We start from the raw sequence: 21273 nt of genomic DNA on the forward strand, positions 1-21273 counted from the left end.
CATTCGGGGCACTCTGACCTCAGAGGCAATACTGAACTAACACCCTATGAGGTGCTGTCACAGTGGAGGGGATATAAAACCACCCAGGGCCATCAGAAATCCCCCAAGAGTATCCCAGCCCAATTCCAGCTTCCAACCCCAGCCCATTCCATTCCGCTTCCCTCTGTTCCCCCCCCCCCCACAGTTCAAGAGAAGACAATATGCTTCCCTTTCCTGGCTTAAAGTGCTGTGCACTGTTAAACAGCTGCCAGACTCCACTCCAGAAGTGGCTGCATTTCAGTTATGGGTGAAGTGATTTCTATACCTAGTTTGTTCAGCGCTTTGGGATGAGCCCTTGTATTAATTATATTATTAAATGTATATAACTACTCATACCTCACTCATCCCTGGACTGTCTATTAATACCTATGGAAAACCACACTCATGGGACTGTTGCAGTCACATCACACACAGAACCACTTCCACTTACAAAAAAAAAAAATCAATTTTATTAGAAATGGGGGGGAAGGGGGAGGAATAAAAAAAGAGACCATCTTGAGATTAAATATTCCACTACAAACCCACTGACAATTATAAAAAAATGCAACTTGATCACAGGGGACAAAAAAAAAAAAAAAAAAAAAATCACAAGGGAGGCTCATACAGGTCAGAAGCATTGGTCCCAGTAAACCATTGCAGAAGCCAAACAAACAAGCTCCCCACCCCCTTTAAAACGTATTCCTGACAGAGGCTAGAATGAGTCTCTGTATAAACATTAGACCCATGGGAAAGGAGTCAGAGGCAAAAAACCAAAAACCTGTACATTCATAGCGGAGATGGGCCTAGGCCTGAGCCCCAAAATTAACCTCATCTCCCTTCCCCACCACAACTTTTGGCGGTGGGGTCCTCATCAGATCTAAACCTGCACCTAAATTATTAAGAAACCCGGGAGAACCACAGGGAGCCATCTCTTGTCCAGCCACCTCAATCAAGAGCCTTCTTTCTAGTCATTGCACTCAACGGTCTCTCTCTAGGTTAGGCCAAACCAGAGCTGAAGACTCCCTGGCGTTATGGATGATTGAAATCTGGTCCCAAATCTAGCCGGCCTACCTCCAATTTGAGCCTGGCACTGCACGGACGGGCCAATACAGACCTCTTTCCTATTTATAAAAAATATATATATTTCACAGTTTCAGGGTTAGGAAGAAAGGGTGGTGGGAAAGCCATAAGACAAACTAGCTTTTCCTTCTCCGTACCCTCAGAACATCACGGTCTCCTGCTGCAGGATTCCTGCCTGGAGATTGTCTCCTCCTACCATGCTATAGACAAAGGCGAGGGACCAAGGAGAGACCCAGGGACTGGACTCCTATTAGGGACAAGGCATCCATCTGGCTCCCTTTATTTCCTTCAAGTATTTTCCTGTAAGGGAAAAGGGATGGAAAGCCAGATTGGAGCCACAGAAACAGAGCGGCCTCCCAAGAGGAGGAGGGTCTCTGTGAAGCAGGAGCAGGGGGGTGATTAAACCCACAGGACAGAAGATTCACTGAGACTCCAGCAAAGCCTCATTTCCTAAAACAGGAAACAGACAAAAGCTGAAGGGGGTGACAGTCAAGTCACAGGGTGTTTTGGGTTTTGTTGTTTTTTTGTTGTTTTTTTTTGGGGGGGGGGGGGTGTAAACCTTTGGGCTACAGAAATTTAACCCTTGGTGTAAATTGGTCTGTGGGTCAGGTCTGATCCAGAATGAGCCCTCTGCACTACCGATCCCCTTCACTTGATTTGCAAAAGGGAACCGTTTCTAACCCCTTTTTAAGGCACGGGGCCGGACATCAGGAGTTGATGGGCCATGTCCTGCCATTCCATGCTCCGCAGAGTCTGGTATCCCTAGGAAATAACAGGGAGAGCAGTGCACCTTGCATGGCCACGTGGAGACTGTCGCTAGTCACCCACAAGGGGTTGGCAGCCTTCTCCCGTCCTGACTCACGGGGGTGGGAAGAACACAAAGTTTGGGATCTGCCACCCCTTTCTTTCCTTCAATACAGACATTTGAGCCCAGTGGAACTTCCCCCCGCCCCTGCCCCCTACCCGGTATTGGAATGCTAGAGCTCCCAGCTCCCAGTTTTATCCCACAGGAATGTGATGAGAGGCATCCAGGCTCTGAACTGAACTCCCTTTCCCGGCCCAGCCATAACCCCACCCCTGCCCCGAGGGGGAGACGACCCCTCAAAGCCCACAAAAGCTACGGAGCAGACAAATGGCTGAAGCCGGGGCCTGCAGAGCAGGTGCAGCAAGGTTGTCCGTTCTCTGTCCATTTCCTAGTGAGCCGCCGTCCCTATCAGCTCCTCAGCCCGTCCCCGACTCCGCAGAGGAGGTTGCAAGTTCCACCAGATCCTCAAGTCTTCCCCGTTGATCAGCTTCCCCCTGACTGAGGCAGCGAAGATGATGGATCCCATTGTCCAGTTCATCCAGCGAGCTGCAAGGCTAGGGTGAGCTGGCCTGGCCGGGGGTGTAGAGACAGACACTGGTCCTGGTGCGATGGGTGGGTGGGATGCCCAGCCGCCTCTCCGTCCAGGAAAAGGAACTAATTTGGGTAAAGAGGCTAAATAGACCAGCACATGGTGGGAGGGGAGTACTTGGGGTGGGGGGGGGGGGGAATCTTGATTCCACCCAAGCCCCTGCCTCAAACCCTCAATACAGTACGTGCCCTAGCGTCCATTACCCTCAAGGTCCAGACTCAGGGGTGGGAAGGGAAGCAAGAAAACAGGCCTGTGCTCCTGTGATGCCCTTGTGGAGTTGCTTGAGCACAAAGTCCTGACACCTTGGTGGGGGGGGGGGGGGAGTGAGCGCTCAGCCCTGCCCCCCACACGCTCCCCGAGAGCTCGTACCGGCTCCGAGGGGAAAGGAAAAACCAGCCAGTCACTCTTGCAAGAGGTAGACGGAGCTGGCAGGGAAGACGCCCGTCCTGGAGCCATCTCCTTCAATGAAGCCAACCTGAGAGAGGGGGCAAAAGGCAGCAGATGAGAACCGAGAGGTGCCGATGGGGGGTCCCAGCTCAAAGGTTCAGGAAGGAGTGGGGGTCGCTGGTGGGGGGTGGAGAAGTGTGAAGGTTCACAGATATTCAAGGCAGAGGATGAGGGTGGCCTTTGCACCCCAGGTGGGATCCTGAGACCACACATCTCTGCCCCCAGTACAATTCCTATCTGGGGGCTGTGAGGAGGGGCCTGAGAGTGCATCAGCTCTGCACCCCCAGGGACCAGAGTAGGGCTGTCAACTTTCTAGTCGCACAAAACTGAACACCCTAGCCCTGCCCCTGCCCCCCACTCACTATATTTTCCCTCCTTCCCTCACTTTCACTGGGCTGGGGCAGGAGCTTGGGGTGTGGGCTCCAGGGTGGAGCCAGAAATGAGGGGTTCAGGGTGTGGCAGGGGGTTCTGGGCTGGGAGTTGGGATGTGGGGTTTTGGGTGCAGGAGGGGGCTCCAGGCTAGGGCCAAGGGATTTGGATTGCGGGAGGGGGCTGCGGGTTGAAGTAGGGGGTTGGGAGGAGGTACAAGCTCTGGGCTGGGGGTTTGGGGTGCAGGAGGGTGCTCTGGGTTGCAGGGGGGCTCAGGGCTGGGGCAGGGGCGTGGGCTTCCCTCGAGCGGCTCCCGGTCAGCGGCGCAGTGCGGGAGCTAAGACAGGCTGCCTGCCCTGGCACCCACGCTGCACACACCCCAGAAGCAGCCAGCAGGTCCAGGCCTAGGCGGCGGGGCAGCCAGGAGGCTCCACGCGCAGCTCTCGCCTGCAGGCATCGTCCTCCCCCCACCTCCTATTGGCTGGTTCCTGGCCAATGGGAGTGTGGAGCCAGTGCTCAGGGCGCAGCACGTGCAGCCCCATGGCCCCCTGCCTAGGAGCCGGACCTGCTGGCCGCTTCCGGGGCACAGCGTGGTGCCAGCCAGGCCAGGCAGGGACTAGCCTGCTTTAGCACCGCAGCACCGCCGACCGGACTTTTAATGGCCTGGTTGGCGGTGCTGACTGGAGTCGCCAGGGTCCCTTTTCGACCAGGCCTTCCAGTCGAAAACCAGACACCTGGTCACCCTAGACCAGAGGGGTCAGTGGAGATGGGAGCAGAAGCATCCCCTAAACATTAATCTAATCCCCCTCCAGCCCCTGGGCCCTGATCCACCACCCTCCTAAGGGACTGGGACAGTACGAGAGCCGATCCCAGAGGAACAAGAGCCTCGGGCCCCAAGGCTAGAACCCGGGGCCGGGGCTCCCCAGCCGGGGCCTATCCCAGTAGTCCCAGGAGCCCCCAGAGCAGCAGCACTCACCCAGCTCTGCTCATCCTCCTCCCGGGTCACCACGATCACCTCGCCCTTGGAGAAGGTCAGCTCCCGGGCTCTCTCCCCCTTGCAGTCCACCAGAGCCATCACCCTCTTCTGCCTCACCTTGGCCTGCGCAAGCAAACGGCACATGCCTCCAGAGTCCTGGCTCAGGAAACGGGGCAGGGAGACGCCTGCTGCTGAGCCCCCGCCCCTGCTTTGCTCCAAGGCATCACAGAGGGGGCTCCGTGGTGTGGGGGCACATTGGGTTAAAGAACCCTGCCCCTGCCTGCCCCCCACTTCCCCAGCCCAAGCCTCTTCCCCCCACTCACCCATCACTTCTTTCACCTTTGCCCACCCCTCCCTGACCCAGCCTTTCCCAAGCGGTTTGTAGCCACGGTAACAACCATGCCCAGAAGATGCCCAGCTCAGCCTGTGGCCCTTGCAGCCAGAATTTCCAGAGCCCCAAAGTAATGGGTGAAGCAACTGCTCCATGAGCCCCACGGCACCTGGGGATTTTACTCCCTTTGAGGTGGTAAGTGCCCCAGCCTCATCCTCCAAGGTAGCCCAAGCAGGGCCAGTTTCTTTCCTCCCAGGAGGCACGGAGCCAGCCAGCCACCCGCCCCTCGTTAACAAGCCATCTGCAGCAGTGAGGACCAGCCCCAACTCTCCCCGCCCCAATCTGGAATCACTGTGACGGCCACCATCTTAACTGACACATAGGAGAACTGAACCGGGGACCTCGGGATCTAAACGTGGGAGGGCAGGTCTACACTACAAATGGACATCGGTGCAGCTGGGCAGGAGAGAGCTCTCCTGTTGGCTGAAAAACTCCACCTCCGCGAGAGGCGGTAGCTGTATCGGTGGGAGACGCTCTCCTGCCGATACAGCACCGTACACACAGAGGGTTAGGTCAGTTTCACTACGTTGCTCAGGGAGGTGGATTTTTCACACCCGAGTGACGCAGTTCTACCGAAGTCAGTCTGTTGTGTAAACCAAGCCTGAGTCTCTGCCACTTGAGCTAAAGAGAGACGGATCCATATCCTCTGTAGATCAGGGACACGTAACATACACTGATCAGTGGGTTACAGCTGCACCCCTCACTCCACCAGGGAGCCCAAAATCGGACGGGCCGAGCAGGGGGTGAGCACATACGTTGGAGCGGGAGGGAGTGATCACAGGGAATTTCACAGCTGGCAAGGGAATGTGAGAGTAGCTTGGGGGGGGTGGAAATCGAAGCCACAGAGATGGGCAGTGGAGCCACAAAGAGACAGGGACCAGCCCCCTTCCCGTGACACTTACCGGAGCAAACCTCCGCGGCACGGGTACCGGGGGAGCGTTCTGCACTAAACTCGGAGCCTTGCTGGAAGGCGGGTCCTCGGGGCAGCCAGAGCTTTGCGGGGAGATGGCCAAGCCGGAGGATTTCCCCACCGAGCCGCCGCTGATCCGCCGGTAAGACCGGGTGCTTTCTGAGCTGAGGGCAGAGGGGTTGCTTCAAACCATCAGAAAGATGGGGTGGTCTCCCAACCCTCTCCCCCACCACGAAACCCCAGTGGGCTCCCCCTCCAAAGCACGGATTTATTCTAGCCAATGGTTTCTTCCACAGAGCCCCCCGCCCCCACAATGGCTTTTTCTCCCCTCCTTGAACCCCAGCTCCCCACTAAACAGCGCCAGCTGCAGGACTGCACAGCCACGGTAGCGATAGGGCTGAATATTTGCAACGATATGGAAGTTGCACAGACTCAGAGGGTTTCGCCTGTTTCCCCCCTTTTCCATGAAGAATTCCCCATGTGGCGGAAAGGCACCCAAGGGCCAAACCCTGGATCGTTTGGCCCTTGGGGTGCAATTTGGGCTCCTCCTGAGCTGATCAGCGCCATCACATCTAGCAGGTTTTGCAAAGCCCCAGTCAATGGTACAAAACCCTGCCAACGTAATCCGACGCCTCTCCCGCCACTGGGGGGCGCTCGTACCCCCAGGGGGTTCTCCTCTCAGCCACAAGCTCCGAGGTCCACTCCCTACCTGAACTTGACTGGGGTTATTTGCCCCTGTTCCGGCGACGTCCCAGCAGCAGGCTGCTGCGCTGTTGTCTGACTGGTCTCCGACGTCCTCCGCTGGCTGCTGCTCTCCGTCTCCGAGCGGGTTTCCCAGTAGACCGTGCGTCTGGCTTCCGGGGGGCTTCGGGAGGTGGACAGCGGCCGGGAAGCACAGCCGTCCAAGGTGCTGGGAGCGCTGGATGTGGACAGGTGTCGGCAGGCAGGTGCCTCTGACGATGCAGAGGACTGGGGCTCAGAGGCCTGACGTGGGAGCTCTGGGCGATCTGGAACAGAGGGTACAGGAGACCAGGAAGTGATGTGCCCCAGCAGAGACCTCCCCATGCATTTACCAACCACACTGGGACATTGCTTGGCCTTTGAGTGCCCCACGGTCTTTGATTTCCCACTGGGGAGTAGAGTCGGGGCACTCATGACCTGCAGAGCCCTTTCCAGGAATGGCCAAGCCAGTTCAGAGTAAGAACCAGCTGGGACCTTCTCCCTAGCCCTGAACCTCCCCCTAAACCTCAGCTGTATTTGAGATCCAAGAGAACTGAACATCCCTGGTTATTCTCCAGTGTCCGGGATGCCTCCACCCTTCCTGGGCCAGCTGGTCCCAGAGTCCCATGGGCCTGAGGCAACGCAGGAAGTTTGGCTGGAGGATAAACCCTGTACTCAATAGGGACAGCAGATCTGGGCTGGGATCAAGAGGCTTGAAGAAGCAGCCAGTCCTAAGGGCTGAATCCTCAGAGCGTTGCTCTCACCAGCACTTCCGACCTCCCTTGTCCTGGCTGAGGGGGACAAGCTCACCTGCTGGGCTCTGCCCCGGTTTGGTTCTGGAGCCCCCTCTGGTCGGGTTTTTGATGGGCAGCGGCGGGGGGATCTCCTCGCTGTGTGACCGCCGCTGGATGGGCCGCGAGGGGACCAGGATGGTCTCGTAGGTCTTGTTGCTGATGTCCATGCCAGTGCAGCTCCACCGGTTCTGGGGGAAGAGGGCGGGCTGGCCCGTGGTTGGGGACGACGTGGACTTGAAGGATCGCTGCAGCGGGCTGAGCTGGATTTGGGGGGGGGACAACCATTGCTTCCTTGCTGCTGCCCAGAGACCCTCAGCAAAGCCACCCCCTCTCAGTAGCTTGGTGCCCACCAGGTAGGAACTCAGCATAATCACCTCCCCACTATGTTCCTGGAACCTGACTCCTGCTGCCCTTTGCCCTGTCATCCAGGTGCTGGGTTCCTCTGATGTTCTTGGCTTGACATAGCAATGTGCAGGCCTAGTGGGCAAGCCAGAGATCCAGACTGGTTTTCGGGAAAGTTTGGATCCTGGTTCCCGTGAAGCCAGCCAGCTCTGCAACAGACTCCACTTTGGGGTGGGGTGAGGGGACATCTACTCTATTCGCTAGGAAAGGGAACTTTTAAAAAGTGGAAGCCCTAGTTCGCATTTGCCGATTTTGTTTTGCGAGGGAACCATTTGTTTCAATCACGCTCTCTGGTTTCCAGGGGGGAAATCTCCGTTCTCTCTCAAATCAACCTGTTTTTGTTCCATTACACATTGTGCGTGTGATACAGGGACGGAAGTTTAAGATAAAATTAGGGCACCCTGCTCTCTGGGGGCAGAGCGTCTGGGATTCCTGTGAGTAGCCAGCGTCAGGAGCTGGACGTCACAGTCGAACGCTTCTAAGGGGACTCGGGTGCCTGGAGGGGAGCGCTCGAGAGGCTGGTGGCATTCGAGACCTGCCATCCAGTTACCACAAGGAAGATTCCCTCATGCTAGAGGCAGGGGAGTAACAAGGGGACTCACACTGCTGGGTACCCCGAGAACCGTCATGAAGGTAGGGGTCCCGCTTGCCCCTGGCAGGAAGGGCTCTGCCCATCCCAGAACCCTGGCCTGGCAGAGACCAGGGAGGCGCACACATGCTGCTCAGGAGAGCAGTACCTTCTCCTCCAGCTCCTCCTCGCTGTCGTAGGTGTATTCCTGAGAGGCCTCCCAGTCGTACTCCAAGTGCACCTGCAGGTTTAGCTTCCCGGCCTGTGCCTGCTCAAGCTGCCAGAAATTTGGGGTGCGAGAAGATTCAGCTCCTCGGCAGAGCCCTGATCTTCTCCGATCCTGCATGCCCCCAACCCACCCCTACCCCACGGCACAGCACCCCCAACTTGCTTCCCTTGTCTGCCCGTGGCAGGAGTCATCCAGGCTCTACAGTAGGACCCTGCTTCCTCCCATCTCCATCCTGGGAAAGGAGCTCACCCCACAGTATGCCCACCTCCCTCCTTGCCCCGTACCAGGCACCTGTTCCCCCCCCGCCGACAGCAGATCCCATCCGCCCGCCCCCCGCAGCAACCAGCCTACGTTACCGTGAATACAAAGTGCTCGACTTACCAGCTCTTCACACTCAACATGTTTGTGCCTCCTTGCCACGTCCAGGGCCGTCTCGCTTGCTGCATTCACTGCGTGGGGAAGGAGAGGAGGCCAGGTTTGAGTTACCAGGCCCCGCCGAGAGCACCCCTTGCTCCCTCCCCCTCAGAGATCCCCCCAGAGCAAAGGGACACCCGAGGCGGATCAGTGAGCAGCAAAGCCCCATTGAACCACCGCTCCCTGAACCAGAGAGGGCCCCAGATCTGACCGCCAGGCTCAGGGCCTATGTTTTAACCTGTCTCTGAATCATGTGTGTATAGCAAGCATAAACTTTCGGTTACATTCATGCACCTAAGCAAAATGTATTTAAATGGGTTTCACAGCAGTGCCTAATCCACTTCGATTGCCAGCAGGAGATGGTGGGCAGGATTAAACCAGGCTGCATTGAACCCAGCTCTTCTGCACCCCCATAGCACCCTCCAGTGAGTGGGTAACTGCAGGAGCTTGCTCCTGCTCCATTCCACTCAGTCTTGGGGGTCAATAACTAAAGCCAGGCAGGAAACGCGTTTCCCGTCCCAGGAGAATTCGAGATTTTGTTAAAAAAATTCCCCATCCCGAATCAAGAGAAAAAAAGTTAATCTCAGATTTTCACAGACTGAAAATCCAAAAAAAAATACTTCCGATTGGATCAAGAGAAATGTTTTGATTCTATTTCGAGCTTTTTATAAATTTTATAATGCAATAACAAAAATTTAATGCAATAAATTAACAAATTTCTAAACAAAATAGGCGGCCGGACCCAAAAACCAGAATTTGGTTTACAAAAATATATATATAAGAAATTTGCGATGTTTCAACTTTCAAAACTTTTTTTGAAACAAGAACTTCATCGAAACCGTCCCCTTCCCACACACCGTTTTGGTTCTGACAAATTGTCATTTTCCAATGAAAAGGGGTTTTGCTGAAAAATTCCTGCCCAGCTCTATAAATACCCCCAATCTCTCTAGATGATCCGGGGGTCCCTTCTGGCCCTAAACTCTACGATGCTCTAGAATGGACCAGAATTGGATCCCCTGCTCTGAGCAACCTTCCCACCCTCAACAGGAGTGGAGGAAGCTCCCTAAAAGTGGGGGTACCCGAACTGTGGCCCCGCCTCTTTCCCCAAGCCCCCACATTGCCTCTTCCCTCCCCCCGAGGCTCTGCCCCACCTCTCCCCCCACCTCCCAAGGCCTTCCCCCCTGCTCACTCCTCTCCGCCCCCTCCCTCCCCAACGCTTGCAGCCGGTAACAAGTGATGGGACCATGGCCCCCTTGGCTCTCCCTGTTCCAGCGACCCCGGCCCTCAAACTTTGTCTCTGGATCTGAACTTCACAGCTCAGACCCACCTCCCATGTAAACATTTCCCCCTATTTTCACACGTTCATACAAACTGCCATGATACTGTCATATTGTTTAAATCCTTTACTATTAACATCAATTTAAATGGGGAAGGGATGTTTGTGTGGTCAGCACTCCTTTCCACAACTGCCTAATCCAGGCCAGGACTTAGAAACATCCTGGATCCGGCGTGAGGGGGGGTGGGGGGGGCGACTTTGGGATCTGTCGATATACCAAAGTGACACAGTTTTAGCTATCCCAGTATAGTTAAAGCAGGACAAGCCTCATAGCCTGGATGCGCTTATCCCCGTACAGATGTGCTCGTACTGGGCTAGCTATTCCTCTAGGGGAAGGGGGATAAACTGTACCGGCATAAGGCAGCTTTATACCAGTATCACCATTCTTGGGGTCGTGCTGGTCTAATTAGGTCCCTACAGTATTAAACCAGTACAACGGGTGCGGGTTGACCAATTTTAGTGCATGCCTCCCTCACTCACACCCAGAGTCTTCACTGCAGAGTTAACTCAGGTGATCAGCAGCTGGGCTAGCCTAGCCTGGGATGTGAGCAGCCTCACTGCAAAGTCCTGCCTTAAGTTCCGGGGTACATCTTCGCTGGCCCATGGCCTGGCTGTGGCTGGCCCGGTCAATAAAATCAGTGTGAACAAGAGAACCCAGCAAGGGGGGAGGGTCTCCGAGCCTGGGCTCCAGCCCAAGTGGGAACATCTACACTTCAATTTTTAGCCCCGTGGCATGAGCTCCGTGAGCCCCAAGTCAGCTGAGCCAGTCTCAGACTGGTTGGCGCGAGGGTATTCTTTGCAGTGTAGACGCAACCTAGGACTTCCGGGAGCACATCCCATGGTTCTTTATACTGCAGTAAGATGAGCCGCTCTACCCTTCTTTCCCTGGGAACTGTGGGAGAACTCGTCTGTCCTTCTAGGCACATGGGGGCAAGTGTGGGAAGGCATTGGAGGACTATTAGCACTCCAGGGGTTTAGCCTGCATCCATACTGTGAAGTGGGAAGGTTACCCTTCCAGCCTGAGGGAAAGCAGTACCTGGGCTAACCCATCCCTAGGTGGGCCAGCAAGCCTGGATTTAAAGCATACTCAGGTTGGAGGGTGTTGTGTGTGTGGGGGGGGGGGGTGTCTGGGATAACACCCAAGGAAAAGCCCCAGCTAACTGTGAAGTGAAGACACAGCCATATATTACAGCTCACCAAATACACACACTCTACAAAGCAATCCGCTTTGTCATTAACCTCTAGTCTAATCAATGATTGAAAAAAGAAACCAAAATAAAAAATTGACGCTGAAGGGGAACAGAAACATTTAAAGAATTTTCCTAAGTCAACAATATTGAATAAAGTGCAAGGTATTGTAAGAGTGGCATTAATTAAATGCTAAGTGACTGAATCGGGAATAATGACATTAGACCAGTGCTGTAATTAAATGAGGAATTGATTGAAAGGAGCCATATTAAATTCAGAACACTACAATACAAGACCGATCACTGCACAAAAGCCTTCAAAGGTTTTACAGTGATTTAAGTCAATTAAGAGTTTAAAAACTAACAAACGTTCCAAAACTGGTTACGACTAGGTGTGATGAAATCCACATATGTGGCAAATATGGGTTAGCGTCTCTATTACACGCACGCAAAACCAGTTTGACTTGGTTCTAATGTGTAGAGAAGGATTATGCATAACCTGTTAGAATAAAAATGGGGAATCATTGTAGTGGATAGGGCACTGGACAAGGAGTCAAGAGACCCAAGTTCTATTCTGCTACTGACCTGCTCTGTGCCTCAGTTTCCCCATTTGTATCAGAGATAATGCTATTTATCTCCTCCCTGCGCACTGTATGCCTTAGTTAATAAGGTGAATGAAGACCTTCTGATGGAAGATGCTGTGTTAAGCACAAGATAACCTTTGTTTCATAGAATATCAGGGTTGGAAGGGACCTCAGGAGATCATCTAGTCCAACCCCCTGCTCAAATTTTGTAAATTTCTCAGTCTCCCTGCAGTGTGGAGTGTGTACGAAGACAAGAGACAGAGGATGGATGATCTAGTGGTTAGGACACTAGCCTGGGACTTGGGAAACCTGGGTTCTATTCCCTGCTCTGCTACAGACCTTGGGCAAGTCATTTCCCTGCTCTGTGCCTCAGTTTCCCCACTTGTAAATTCGAATACCAGGACTTCCCCTACCTCACAGAGTTGTTATGAGGACAAATACATTACAGATTGTGACACACCCAGCTACAACAGTAATGGGAGTCAGATAAGGACCTAGGACAGAGAGAGACAGACACTGGCTGGCCCCTTTGTTCTTCCATAAAAATTTTGGGAGAAATCCAGATAGCCCCATTTTAAAATCTGTTCTGATTTCCCTCCTCCCACCACAATTCCATAGGGCAGGAGCATCGTACGGCTTTCCCTCCAACCTCCCTCTGGCCGCGCTCCCTACCTGTGTTTGTGGCCGCTTTCCCTTTCAGCAGCAGCTTGAGGCAGTTGGGCTGGTTGTACTGAGCGCTGTAGTGCAGAGCCGTGTTCCCGTCCTGAGTCGCCTTGTCCAGGTTGCCCCTGCACAGCGAGGCAAAGGCAGTTGAAGATGCAGGCGTGGGTCAAACATCTCCCACCAGAGAGACAGCGTGGCCTAGTTGGGGTCTGGGAGTCAGGAGACGTGGGTTTTATTCCCAGCCCTGCCACTGACCCACTTGAACTTGGGTACGTCACTTCCCAACTCTGTGCCTCAGTTTCCCCACCTCTAAAATGGGAAGAAGGCTCCTGACCTGCCTCTTGTGGGGGATGGGAGAATCAGTGACACTCCGATCCTTGTATGAAAGGCACACTGCCAGTCAACAGCAGAGAGATTTTTATTCCCACACAGGGGAACTATGTCAAGAGAGTCCTTCTCCCTCCCCAGTTCCTGACATCGTTGTTCTCCAAATTCCTTCTAGTCCAGCTTCATCTTTCTCATGCTGGGAACGAGGGGCACAGAATGCAGTATTCTAGCCAGGGGCTCACTAGAGTCGCATGGAGAGCAATTATCTCTGTGCTCCATTGTATATTACAGCCGTGGAGCCAGCCCATAATCACAGGGGCCAGTGGACAGCTTATTGGATAGACAGCCAGTCTAGGTCTCTCTTCCACCACTCCCAGTTTCCAGGCATCTCCCCTTCCCTGCATTATCATCTGCCTTTTGGATTAGTCCCTCCCCACAATTTGTTCTGAATCAAATCGGTTATTTTCTGCCCCAATTTCCAACCTCCCTTGTTACCTTTGGATTAATCCTCTGTCCTTGCAATTCCTCCCATTTTAGGGTCAGCTGCAAATCCCACCAGCTTTCTCATTAACCTTCTAATGCAGGCGATGAAGGCCAGATCCAAGTGGAGAACTCACCTCCAGCAGCACAGTGGGTCTCCCAGGCAGGAGAGCTCTAAGTTACATGGATTTTTCGTGGAGCCTCCCCTCCCAGCATTGACCAGGCCGGCACCTGTTTAGCTTATGAGACCCAACATGTTCCCAGCCCAAGACGCTATGGCTACCAGCCACCCACCTGCCATCCTCCCTGGGTGAAGCTTACCCATTCTGAATGATGAAGTCCACCAGTGGGAGGGAGGACTTGTCTGCGTAACGCACAGCCAGGTGCAGAGCCAACTCACCCTGGTCCTGTCACAGGGGGGAGAAGCAGCAACATTAACCCTCCCTCCACTACAGCACAGCTTGGCTTGGCACATTCAATTCACAAGAGAACATAAGAACGGCCATACTGGGTCCATCTAGCCCAGTATCCTGTCTTCAGACAGCGGCCAGTGCCAGGTGCCCCAGAAGGAATGAACAGAACAGGTAATCATTGCGTGATCCATCCCATCATCCACCTCCAGCTTCAGGCAGTCAGAGGCTAGGGACACCCAGAGCATGGGGTTGCATCCCTGAACATCTTAGCCAGCGGAGGATAGGCCCACCAATGGCTCTGTCCTCCATGAACTTATCTAATTCTTCTTTGAGCCCTGATCATGGCAGCGTCCCAGCAGGGGCTGTAGGTTTGATGGCCACTCATCTCCTGAGAGGCCTGCAGAAGACGTGTCCTCAACCCCAGAGATGAGGGGGAATATCTGGTGTCGCTTAGCATCAATTGCCGAGGCAAGGGACAGCAGGATCCAAGGGAAATCTGGTCTGGGCCTTCTCAGCTGTGAGCTGCTCAGAAGGGCCGGTGGAAAATTTTCCATTGAAACCATTTATCGATGAAAAATTGGATATTGACAAAATGAAAATTTTCCATGAAAAACATGGGTTTTCAAGAGAAATTTTCAATATTTCATCAAACAAGCCAAATGCTTGAAAAAGTGAATATTTCAGTTCAGATAGCCTGCCATGATGCCTCTTGGGAATTTTAGTCTAATTTCTTTATGTCAAAAGAAAAGGAGTACTTGTGGCACCTTAGAGACTAACCAATTTATTTGAGCATAAGCTTTCGTGAGCTACAGCTCACTTCATCAGATGCATTCAGTGGAAAATACAGTGGGGAGATTTATATACATAGAGAACATGAAACAATGGGTGTTACCATACACACTGTAACCAGAGCGATCACTTAAGGTGAATACCAGCAGGAGAGCGGGGGGGGGGGGGGGGGGGGGGGGGGAGGAACTTTTTGTAGCGATAATCAAGGTGGGCCATTTCCAGCAGTTGACAAGAATGTCTGAGGAACAGTGTGTGTGTGTGTGTGGGGGGGGGGGGGGATAAACATGGGGAAATAGTTTTACTTTGCGTAATGACCCATCCACTCCCAGTCTCTATTCAAGCCTAAGTTAATTGTATCCAGTACCCTATATCAGAAACCTAATGACCGCTATTGCTACCTACATGCCTCCAGCTTTCATCCAGACCACACCACACGATCCATTGTCTACAGCCAAGCTCTATGATACAACCGCATTTGCTCCAACCCCTCAGACAGAGACAAACACCTACAAGATCTCTATCAAGCATTCTTACAACTACAATACCCACCTGCTGAAGTGAAGAAACAGATTGACAGAGCCAGAAGAGTACCCAGAAGTCACCTACTACAGGACTGGCCCAACAAAGAAAATAACAGAAAGCCACTAGCCATCACCGTCAGCCCCCAACTAAAACCTCTCCAACGCATCATCAAGGATCTACAACCTATCCTGAAGGACGACCCATCACTCTCACAGATCTTGGGAGACAGGCCAGTCCTTGCTTACAGACAGCCCCCCAACCTGAAGCAAATACTCACCAGCAACCACACACCAGAACCACTAACCCAGGAACCTATCCTTGCAACAAAGCCCGTTGCCAACTGTGCCCACATATCTATTCAGGGGACACCATCATAGGGCCTAATCACATCAGCCACACTATCAGAGGCTCGTTCACCTGCACATCTACCAATGTGATATATGCCATCATGTGCCAGCAATGCCCCTCTGCCATGTACATTGGTCAAACTGGACAGTCTCTACGTAAAAGAATAAATGGAAACAAATCAGATGTCAAGAATTATTACATTCAAAAACCAGTTGGAGAACACTTCAATCTCTTTGGTCACTCGATTACCGACCTAAAAGTGGCAATTCTTCAACAAAAAAACTTCAAAAACAGACTCCAACGAGAGACTGCTGAATTGGAATTAATTTGCAAACTGGATACAATTAACTTAGGCTTGAATAGAGACTGGGAGTGGATGGGTCATTATAAAAAGTAAAACTATTTCCTCATGTTTATTCCACCCCCCCACCGCTCCTCAGAGGTTCTTGTCAACTGCTGGAAATGGCCCACCTTGATTATCACTATAAAAGGTTCCCCTTCCCCCCCCCGCCGCTCTCCTGCTGGTAATAGCTCACCTTAAGTGATCACTTTCCTTACAGTATGTATGGTAACACCCACTGTTTCATGTTCTCTATGCATATAAATCTCCCCACTGTATTTTCCACTGAATGAAGTGGAGCTGTAGCTCACGAAAGCTTATGCTCAAATAAATTTGTTCGTCTCAAAGGTGCCACAAGTCCTCCTTTTCTTTTTGCGAATACAGACGAACCCGGCTGCTGCTCTGAAACCTGTCTTTATGTCATCATTCTCCTCTATCAGCCAGGTTCCCCAGCTGAACTATATATCCCATGATGCATCATCAGAGTCCCCGGCCATGGTGCAACTGCCTCCACTCGCTGTGAGACAGGGCCATGATGCATCATGGGAGAACGTAGTCCGAGCAGGGAGCCCAGCCCATGGAGGAGAATGGGAGCAGGAGGCACTATGGCAGCATTTCTGAATCAAAATTTCAATTTTCAATTTTTTTTTTTCCACCAAACAATTGAACTTTTCAGTGGAAATTTTGGAAACATGATCTCTCCCCCCCCATTTACTCAAAATTTTTCCAAAGCCCATTTTCCAACTGGCTCAAACGCTCCGATCAAACCAAGAACATCAGCATTAGCATGTCACTTCTTCACGATGCTACGTAGGCAGAAACTCTCACTCCCAGCAGCCCTGTTTGTGGCGTGACTCTCTATCCCCAGCTCATCTGCAAGGCCCCTATCCCGTCCACATTTCAGTTCCACTTCTGCGGTGTTGCTTATAGTGAACCTAATTGACTTGTATAAGAGTCAACAATAGAACTGTGGTTTCCTGTCCCCAACCTGTCTTTCTGTCTGTCCATTCTCAGCCTCTGACCCCCTCAGGGCAGAGCCTGTCCCTCTGCATGTGTTTGGAAAGCCCCAAGCACACAGCAGGCCCCAACAGAAATGGCTAATACATGGCAGAAGAAGTACTTGAGGATCCTTGGGCAGAAGTTAGAAGAACTTGTTTCACCTTTCAATGCCCCTGTACAAACAAGAGTGGCCACATGTCACTGGCATGCGAGATGCAGGGCTCCACGCTCTTCCAGAGAGGCGAATTTCAACAGAGCAGGAGAAGGAACGAGCTTTGAATCCACTTTTGACACATCTTCCCTGAAGCTGCAGAATGACGCGGCCCAAATACTCCCCACATGCTCCAAAGCTTCACCTCAAGGGCCTTACTGTCTCGAGCGTTTGGAAGGGGAAAGGCTGTCAGGAAAGACTGCAGCATGCAGCAGAGATCACCTGGGCACATCTTAACCTGACCAGTTCCCTGTCATTGCAGGGGCCTCGGGTACTGGTGACACCTTGGACTCTCCTGTTCTCTGCCTGTGGCATGCACCAGTTTAGTTTCCTGTGCACTGAAATGCCTTTGGCTTAACACGGGCGTCTGGGAGATATTTAATGGCCTGCAATATACAGGAGGTCAGACTAGACGATCAGATGGTCCCTTTCAGCCTTAGACGCTATGAAACTCATCTAAGCCAGAGCTGCAGCAACAGGGTTTCGCTGGGAAGGTCTATGAGCCGCACCGCAGCATGGAGATGGGGTCACAGCTGGCGTCAAGCATGAATCACACTGACTGTAGGACTCACCCAGCGCAGTGCGAGTGACACCTTGCAGGATGGCCAGCATTTATGGTTTGTATTACCGTAGCACTAGGAGCCCAAGGCATGGACCAGGCCCCCAACGTGCCAGGCGCTGGGCAAACGCAGAACAAACATGGTCACCGATGGCTTGTGCCCCAGACAGCTTATAATCCAAGTAGAAGACAAGAGATGGATACAGACACGCAAGCAATGCTCACCTGGCTGTCAGGGCTAGCCAGGGGTTTTGCTAGATCATGCCCCTCTGCAAAAGCTTGTAACAAGGCAAAGAGATCCCGGTTCCGAATGGCTTCCCAGAGCCGGTGTGGCTCATCCCTGCCGGTTTTCTGGACATACTTGCGCTCCATGTATTTGGCCATGATATATTCTTTCCTGGCGCTCCTGCGGGCGGGAGGGAGGGAGCTAGGTCAGCGAGGTCACACCAACCCAGCCTTGCTGCAGCTTCCTGAGCTGAGACTCACTCAGGCACGCCGGACCAAACAGCCCTCTCTCCCCCGACCAGAAAGGAAAGGCGTGGCTGGCCCTGCAGCGAGAGAGAGAGAGACCCTCACCTCTCGACTGACTCCTCGGGCTGGTGGATTTTGGACAAGGGGGCTGATGAGCTTTGGATTCAAGCCAGGACAGGGGCAAAGCAAGAGTAGAAAATATACCTCCAGACAGGGATGAGACAGCTGGTCGGGTTTGGAGGAAGCTATTTGCTGATGGCCCCAACTAGAGGAAGGTACCACCTCCACCCTCCTCCCAAGTGAGCCCATGAGAGCGAGCAGGTCTGGGCCTGATACACACCCCCTCACGAGCTCGCTCCCCCGTGTCTTACTCACATATCACTGCTTGACGAAGGCTTCAGATTCCCCTGTGCCGGCAGTGTGGCCTCCATGATTTCGTTAAACCGGGCATTTCCAATACTGACCGCCAGCTACGAACGAGAGGGGGAACACCAGCCCCATAAGCACAGGTGCTTCTGTGCCTGGGAACCCCCGGCTTGACTTGTCTGCCAGCTAGTTGGTTTGCTTCACACCCCGGAGACAGAAGAAATGCCAAGAGAAAGAAGCTAAAGAAAAACTATAGCGGAGACATCCATCCTTCCCTAGAGATGGGCTGAGGCCAAGCTGCATTTCAGGGCTGGATTCAGGAGCACAGAGAAATTGTGAGTGGACCTTGCAAGATCTCTGCCGTCTGGAACGATGGGAACCTTTGAAATCTAGTGTCACAAAACAGGCCGGCTCTCGATCTGGGCTGCACTAGGCTTAGCTTTCATGGCCACACCTGTGAATCTGGAGCTCTGATGGAAGTGGGTGGAGTGCTAAGGGGAAGCAGAAAAGGGGAGCAAGGAGACGGAGACCCCTACGCACGGGAGCCACTTACCAGCAGTTCAGAGGTGCTGAGAACGTCGAGGGTGAGGGACTGTATGCGGGAGTAGTGCACCCCCAGCTCCCGGTGAATGCCCGAGCACTCAATACACGTCAGGATGCCCAGGTTGATGGAAAGCCACGTGGGATCTGCACGGAAGCGGTACAGCACCAGTGAGCGAGCTGTGACAGCCCCGCGGTGGCACATCCTTCCCCACATCCCCACCTGACCCCTGCACTCTGGCACCTCCTGGCCCGTGGCAGGTCGGTCGCTTAGTCCTTTTTACCCAGATCTCCGCATGGTGTCAGGGGAGAGCTCGCTGGAGAAGTCCCTCATCTCTGCCCTTGTCCCGGGATCGCCACCCCTCCCGGCTGGCATCCAGCTTCCAACAACAGCCAGGTGTGGATGCTCAGAGGCTCACGCCATGTCCAGCTAGATCGCAGAGACAGCATGCACATCCTGGTCTAAGCCAGCGACAGGCTAAAGCCACAAGGCAAAGCAAAGCTAACAATGCTGGTGACGTGACCAGTGCCAGGCGAAGGGCGCCAGGCCCGTGCACGCGCTGAGACCGCCCCTTGCAACAGCGCTTCGCAGCATCGGAGTCCCCCATCACTGACCTACCTGGGGCCCCGCAGTCACAGCACTGCTTGTTGCCTGGCATGCCCTTCACCTCGCCAATGACCAGCTTGGTGAGCTCCTGCAGGCCGGCGTCCGTCACCCCCCCGGCCGAGGCTGCACAGCCGCTTGGGTCACCCTTGAAGGCGTTGCTGAGGGCTTCATCCTTGCTGTTCTGGAGCACGGACACCCAGCTGGACAGGGAGGGGGAGAGGGGAGACTTCAGACAGGGACCCAGGCAGCGAGGGACCAGTGGAATGGAAACCGAGGGAGGGATCATGAGAGGAAGAGAAACAAAAACATTTTCTAGGCTAGAGAAACAGTGCTGTGGGTAACAGGGTCCTGCCTCTGCGCAAAGCCCAGGTCATGGCCGGGGATGGCTGGACGAGACACCGTTTGCAGCCTTCGCTGCTGCTCCTATCTTGACCACAGAGGGCACCGTAATAATAAACGACCATCCTGAGCTCGTATATAGCACAGTTCCTCAGCAGATCTCAAAGCACCTTGTGAAGCAGGACAGTATCATTATCTGCCTTTCATAAAGGGGGGGGAAAATGAAGCCCAGAGCAGGGAAGTAACTTGCCCAAGGTCACCCAGCAAGTCAGTGGTAGGGCCAGGAACAGAACCCAGGTCTCCTGACTCCCAGTCCAGTGCTCTACCCACTAGACCCCGCTGCCTCCATACTGCAGCATGATGATGCAAGGTGCTCCCACCCTGCAGGGGCCAAGCACAGCGTCCTCACATGTGGTGCTCACAACCTCTGTGGGTCCCAGGAGCTAGACAGCAGGCACAGGATGCAAACCTACAAAGCAGATCATCCTGCCACGGGAACCGAGTGCCCTGTATTCTGCAGTGGTGAAAGGGGCCCCCGGACTCAGTGCAACGTTCTGGCTCACCAGGGGCGGCTCTACCAGTATTGCCGCCCCAAGCAGTCACTGCCAAATTGCCACCGCGCCCGGAAGAGCGGCGGAGCTGCTGCAGAATTGCCGTCGCGGGACACGGACTGCCGCCCCGTTCTCAGCACCGCCCCAAGCACCTGCTTGGAAAGCTGGTGCCTGGAGCCAGCCCTGTGGCTCGCACATCTGTGCCCCCCTGCTCCGCGGACAGAAGCCCGACTGCTCATTTAGGTCTCATAGTCCCAATCCTGATGGCAGGCAATGCAGAGCCCGCTGGATCTCAAAGGGGAGGGGCCTGTGCCTCCACATTTGCATATGCAGAGGCGGTAGCTATCCTGTTCTCTTCTGCAAGACCAGTAGCCATTCCCATGCAGGGAAAGGGGAGGATGGGCAGAGAGGACAGTTGCTGTCACTTACACAACACACTCCTGTTCATCCTCAGCCTGGAAGTGGTATGTCCTGTTATCTGCAGGGAGAGGGAAAGGGAGAGGGGACAGGTGAAAGGGATGCTTTTAGTATCTGGGAAAGCCCATGATCCCCGGCCAAGTCAGAAGCACAAAGCCAGCTGCTTCAAGAGGCTGGATAATTTTAGCAGGATGATCTATGCAGCATAGTGAAATAAAGCTCTTGACTTGTACTTCTGGAGACCTGGTTCAAGTCCAACCTTGGGCCACAAGTGTCATGAGTTTGGTAGATCTCACCTCACTCCACAGGGGACATTTACCCTCATCACGTAAGGATCATATAATTGGCACCTTCCACCTGGGGGAGGCCTGGAATTGGAAAAAAGGGGCGGGGGGTGGGGAGAAGGGTGTCTGTAGCGCAGGAGAGCGGAGATGCATTGGTAGAGCTGTGGAGGGGTAGAATCAGGATAGCTAGGATGTAGGTGAGGAACGAAGGCCATTTCAGAGCTGGGA

The 21273-nt window shown here is 53.7% G+C and overlaps 1 protein-coding gene across 5 annotated transcripts in view; it reads right to left on the reverse strand.

Moving 5' to 3' along the window:
- Positions 1 to 470: 470 nt before the first annotated feature.
- ASAP3 (ArfGAP with SH3 domain, ankyrin repeat and PH domain 3) overlaps positions 471 to 21273 on the reverse strand; it is a 68346-nt gene continuing 47543 nt past the window's right edge. For 2 of the 5 annotated variants that reach the window (XM_037881888.2, XM_043532165.1), the window contains exons 13-26: positions 20774 to 20822; positions 19467 to 19654; positions 18861 to 18994; positions 18317 to 18411; positions 17696 to 17876; positions 13611 to 13696; positions 12492 to 12607; positions 8680 to 8747; positions 8239 to 8346; positions 7116 to 7359; positions 6295 to 6592; positions 5578 to 5749; positions 4285 to 4407; positions 471 to 2967 (exon numbers count right to left, since the gene is read on the reverse strand). In XM_037881888.2, the coding sequence (XP_037737816.1) occupies positions 2893 to 2967; positions 4285 to 4407; positions 5578 to 5749; positions 6295 to 6592; positions 7116 to 7359; positions 8239 to 8346; positions 8680 to 8747; positions 12492 to 12607; positions 13611 to 13696; positions 17696 to 17876; positions 18317 to 18411; positions 18861 to 18994; positions 19467 to 19654; positions 20774 to 20822 (1937 nt within the window). In that variant the 3' untranslated portion in view covers positions 471 to 2892. The remainder of the gene's footprint in view (positions 2968 to 4284; positions 4408 to 5577; positions 5750 to 6294; positions 6593 to 7115; positions 7360 to 8238; positions 8347 to 8679; positions 8748 to 12491; positions 12608 to 13610; positions 13697 to 17695; positions 17877 to 18316; positions 18412 to 18860; positions 18995 to 19466; positions 19655 to 20773; positions 20823 to 21273) is intronic. The other 3 variants (XR_006286545.1, XM_037881889.2, XM_037881890.2) reach the window with 3 other exon arrangements.

This window comes from Chelonia mydas, chromosome 19 (genome assembly GCF_015237465.2).
Source record: "Chelonia mydas isolate rCheMyd1 chromosome 19, rCheMyd1.pri.v2, whole genome shotgun sequence".
NCBI classification, from domain to species: Eukaryota; Metazoa; Chordata; order Testudines; family Cheloniidae; genus Chelonia; species Chelonia mydas.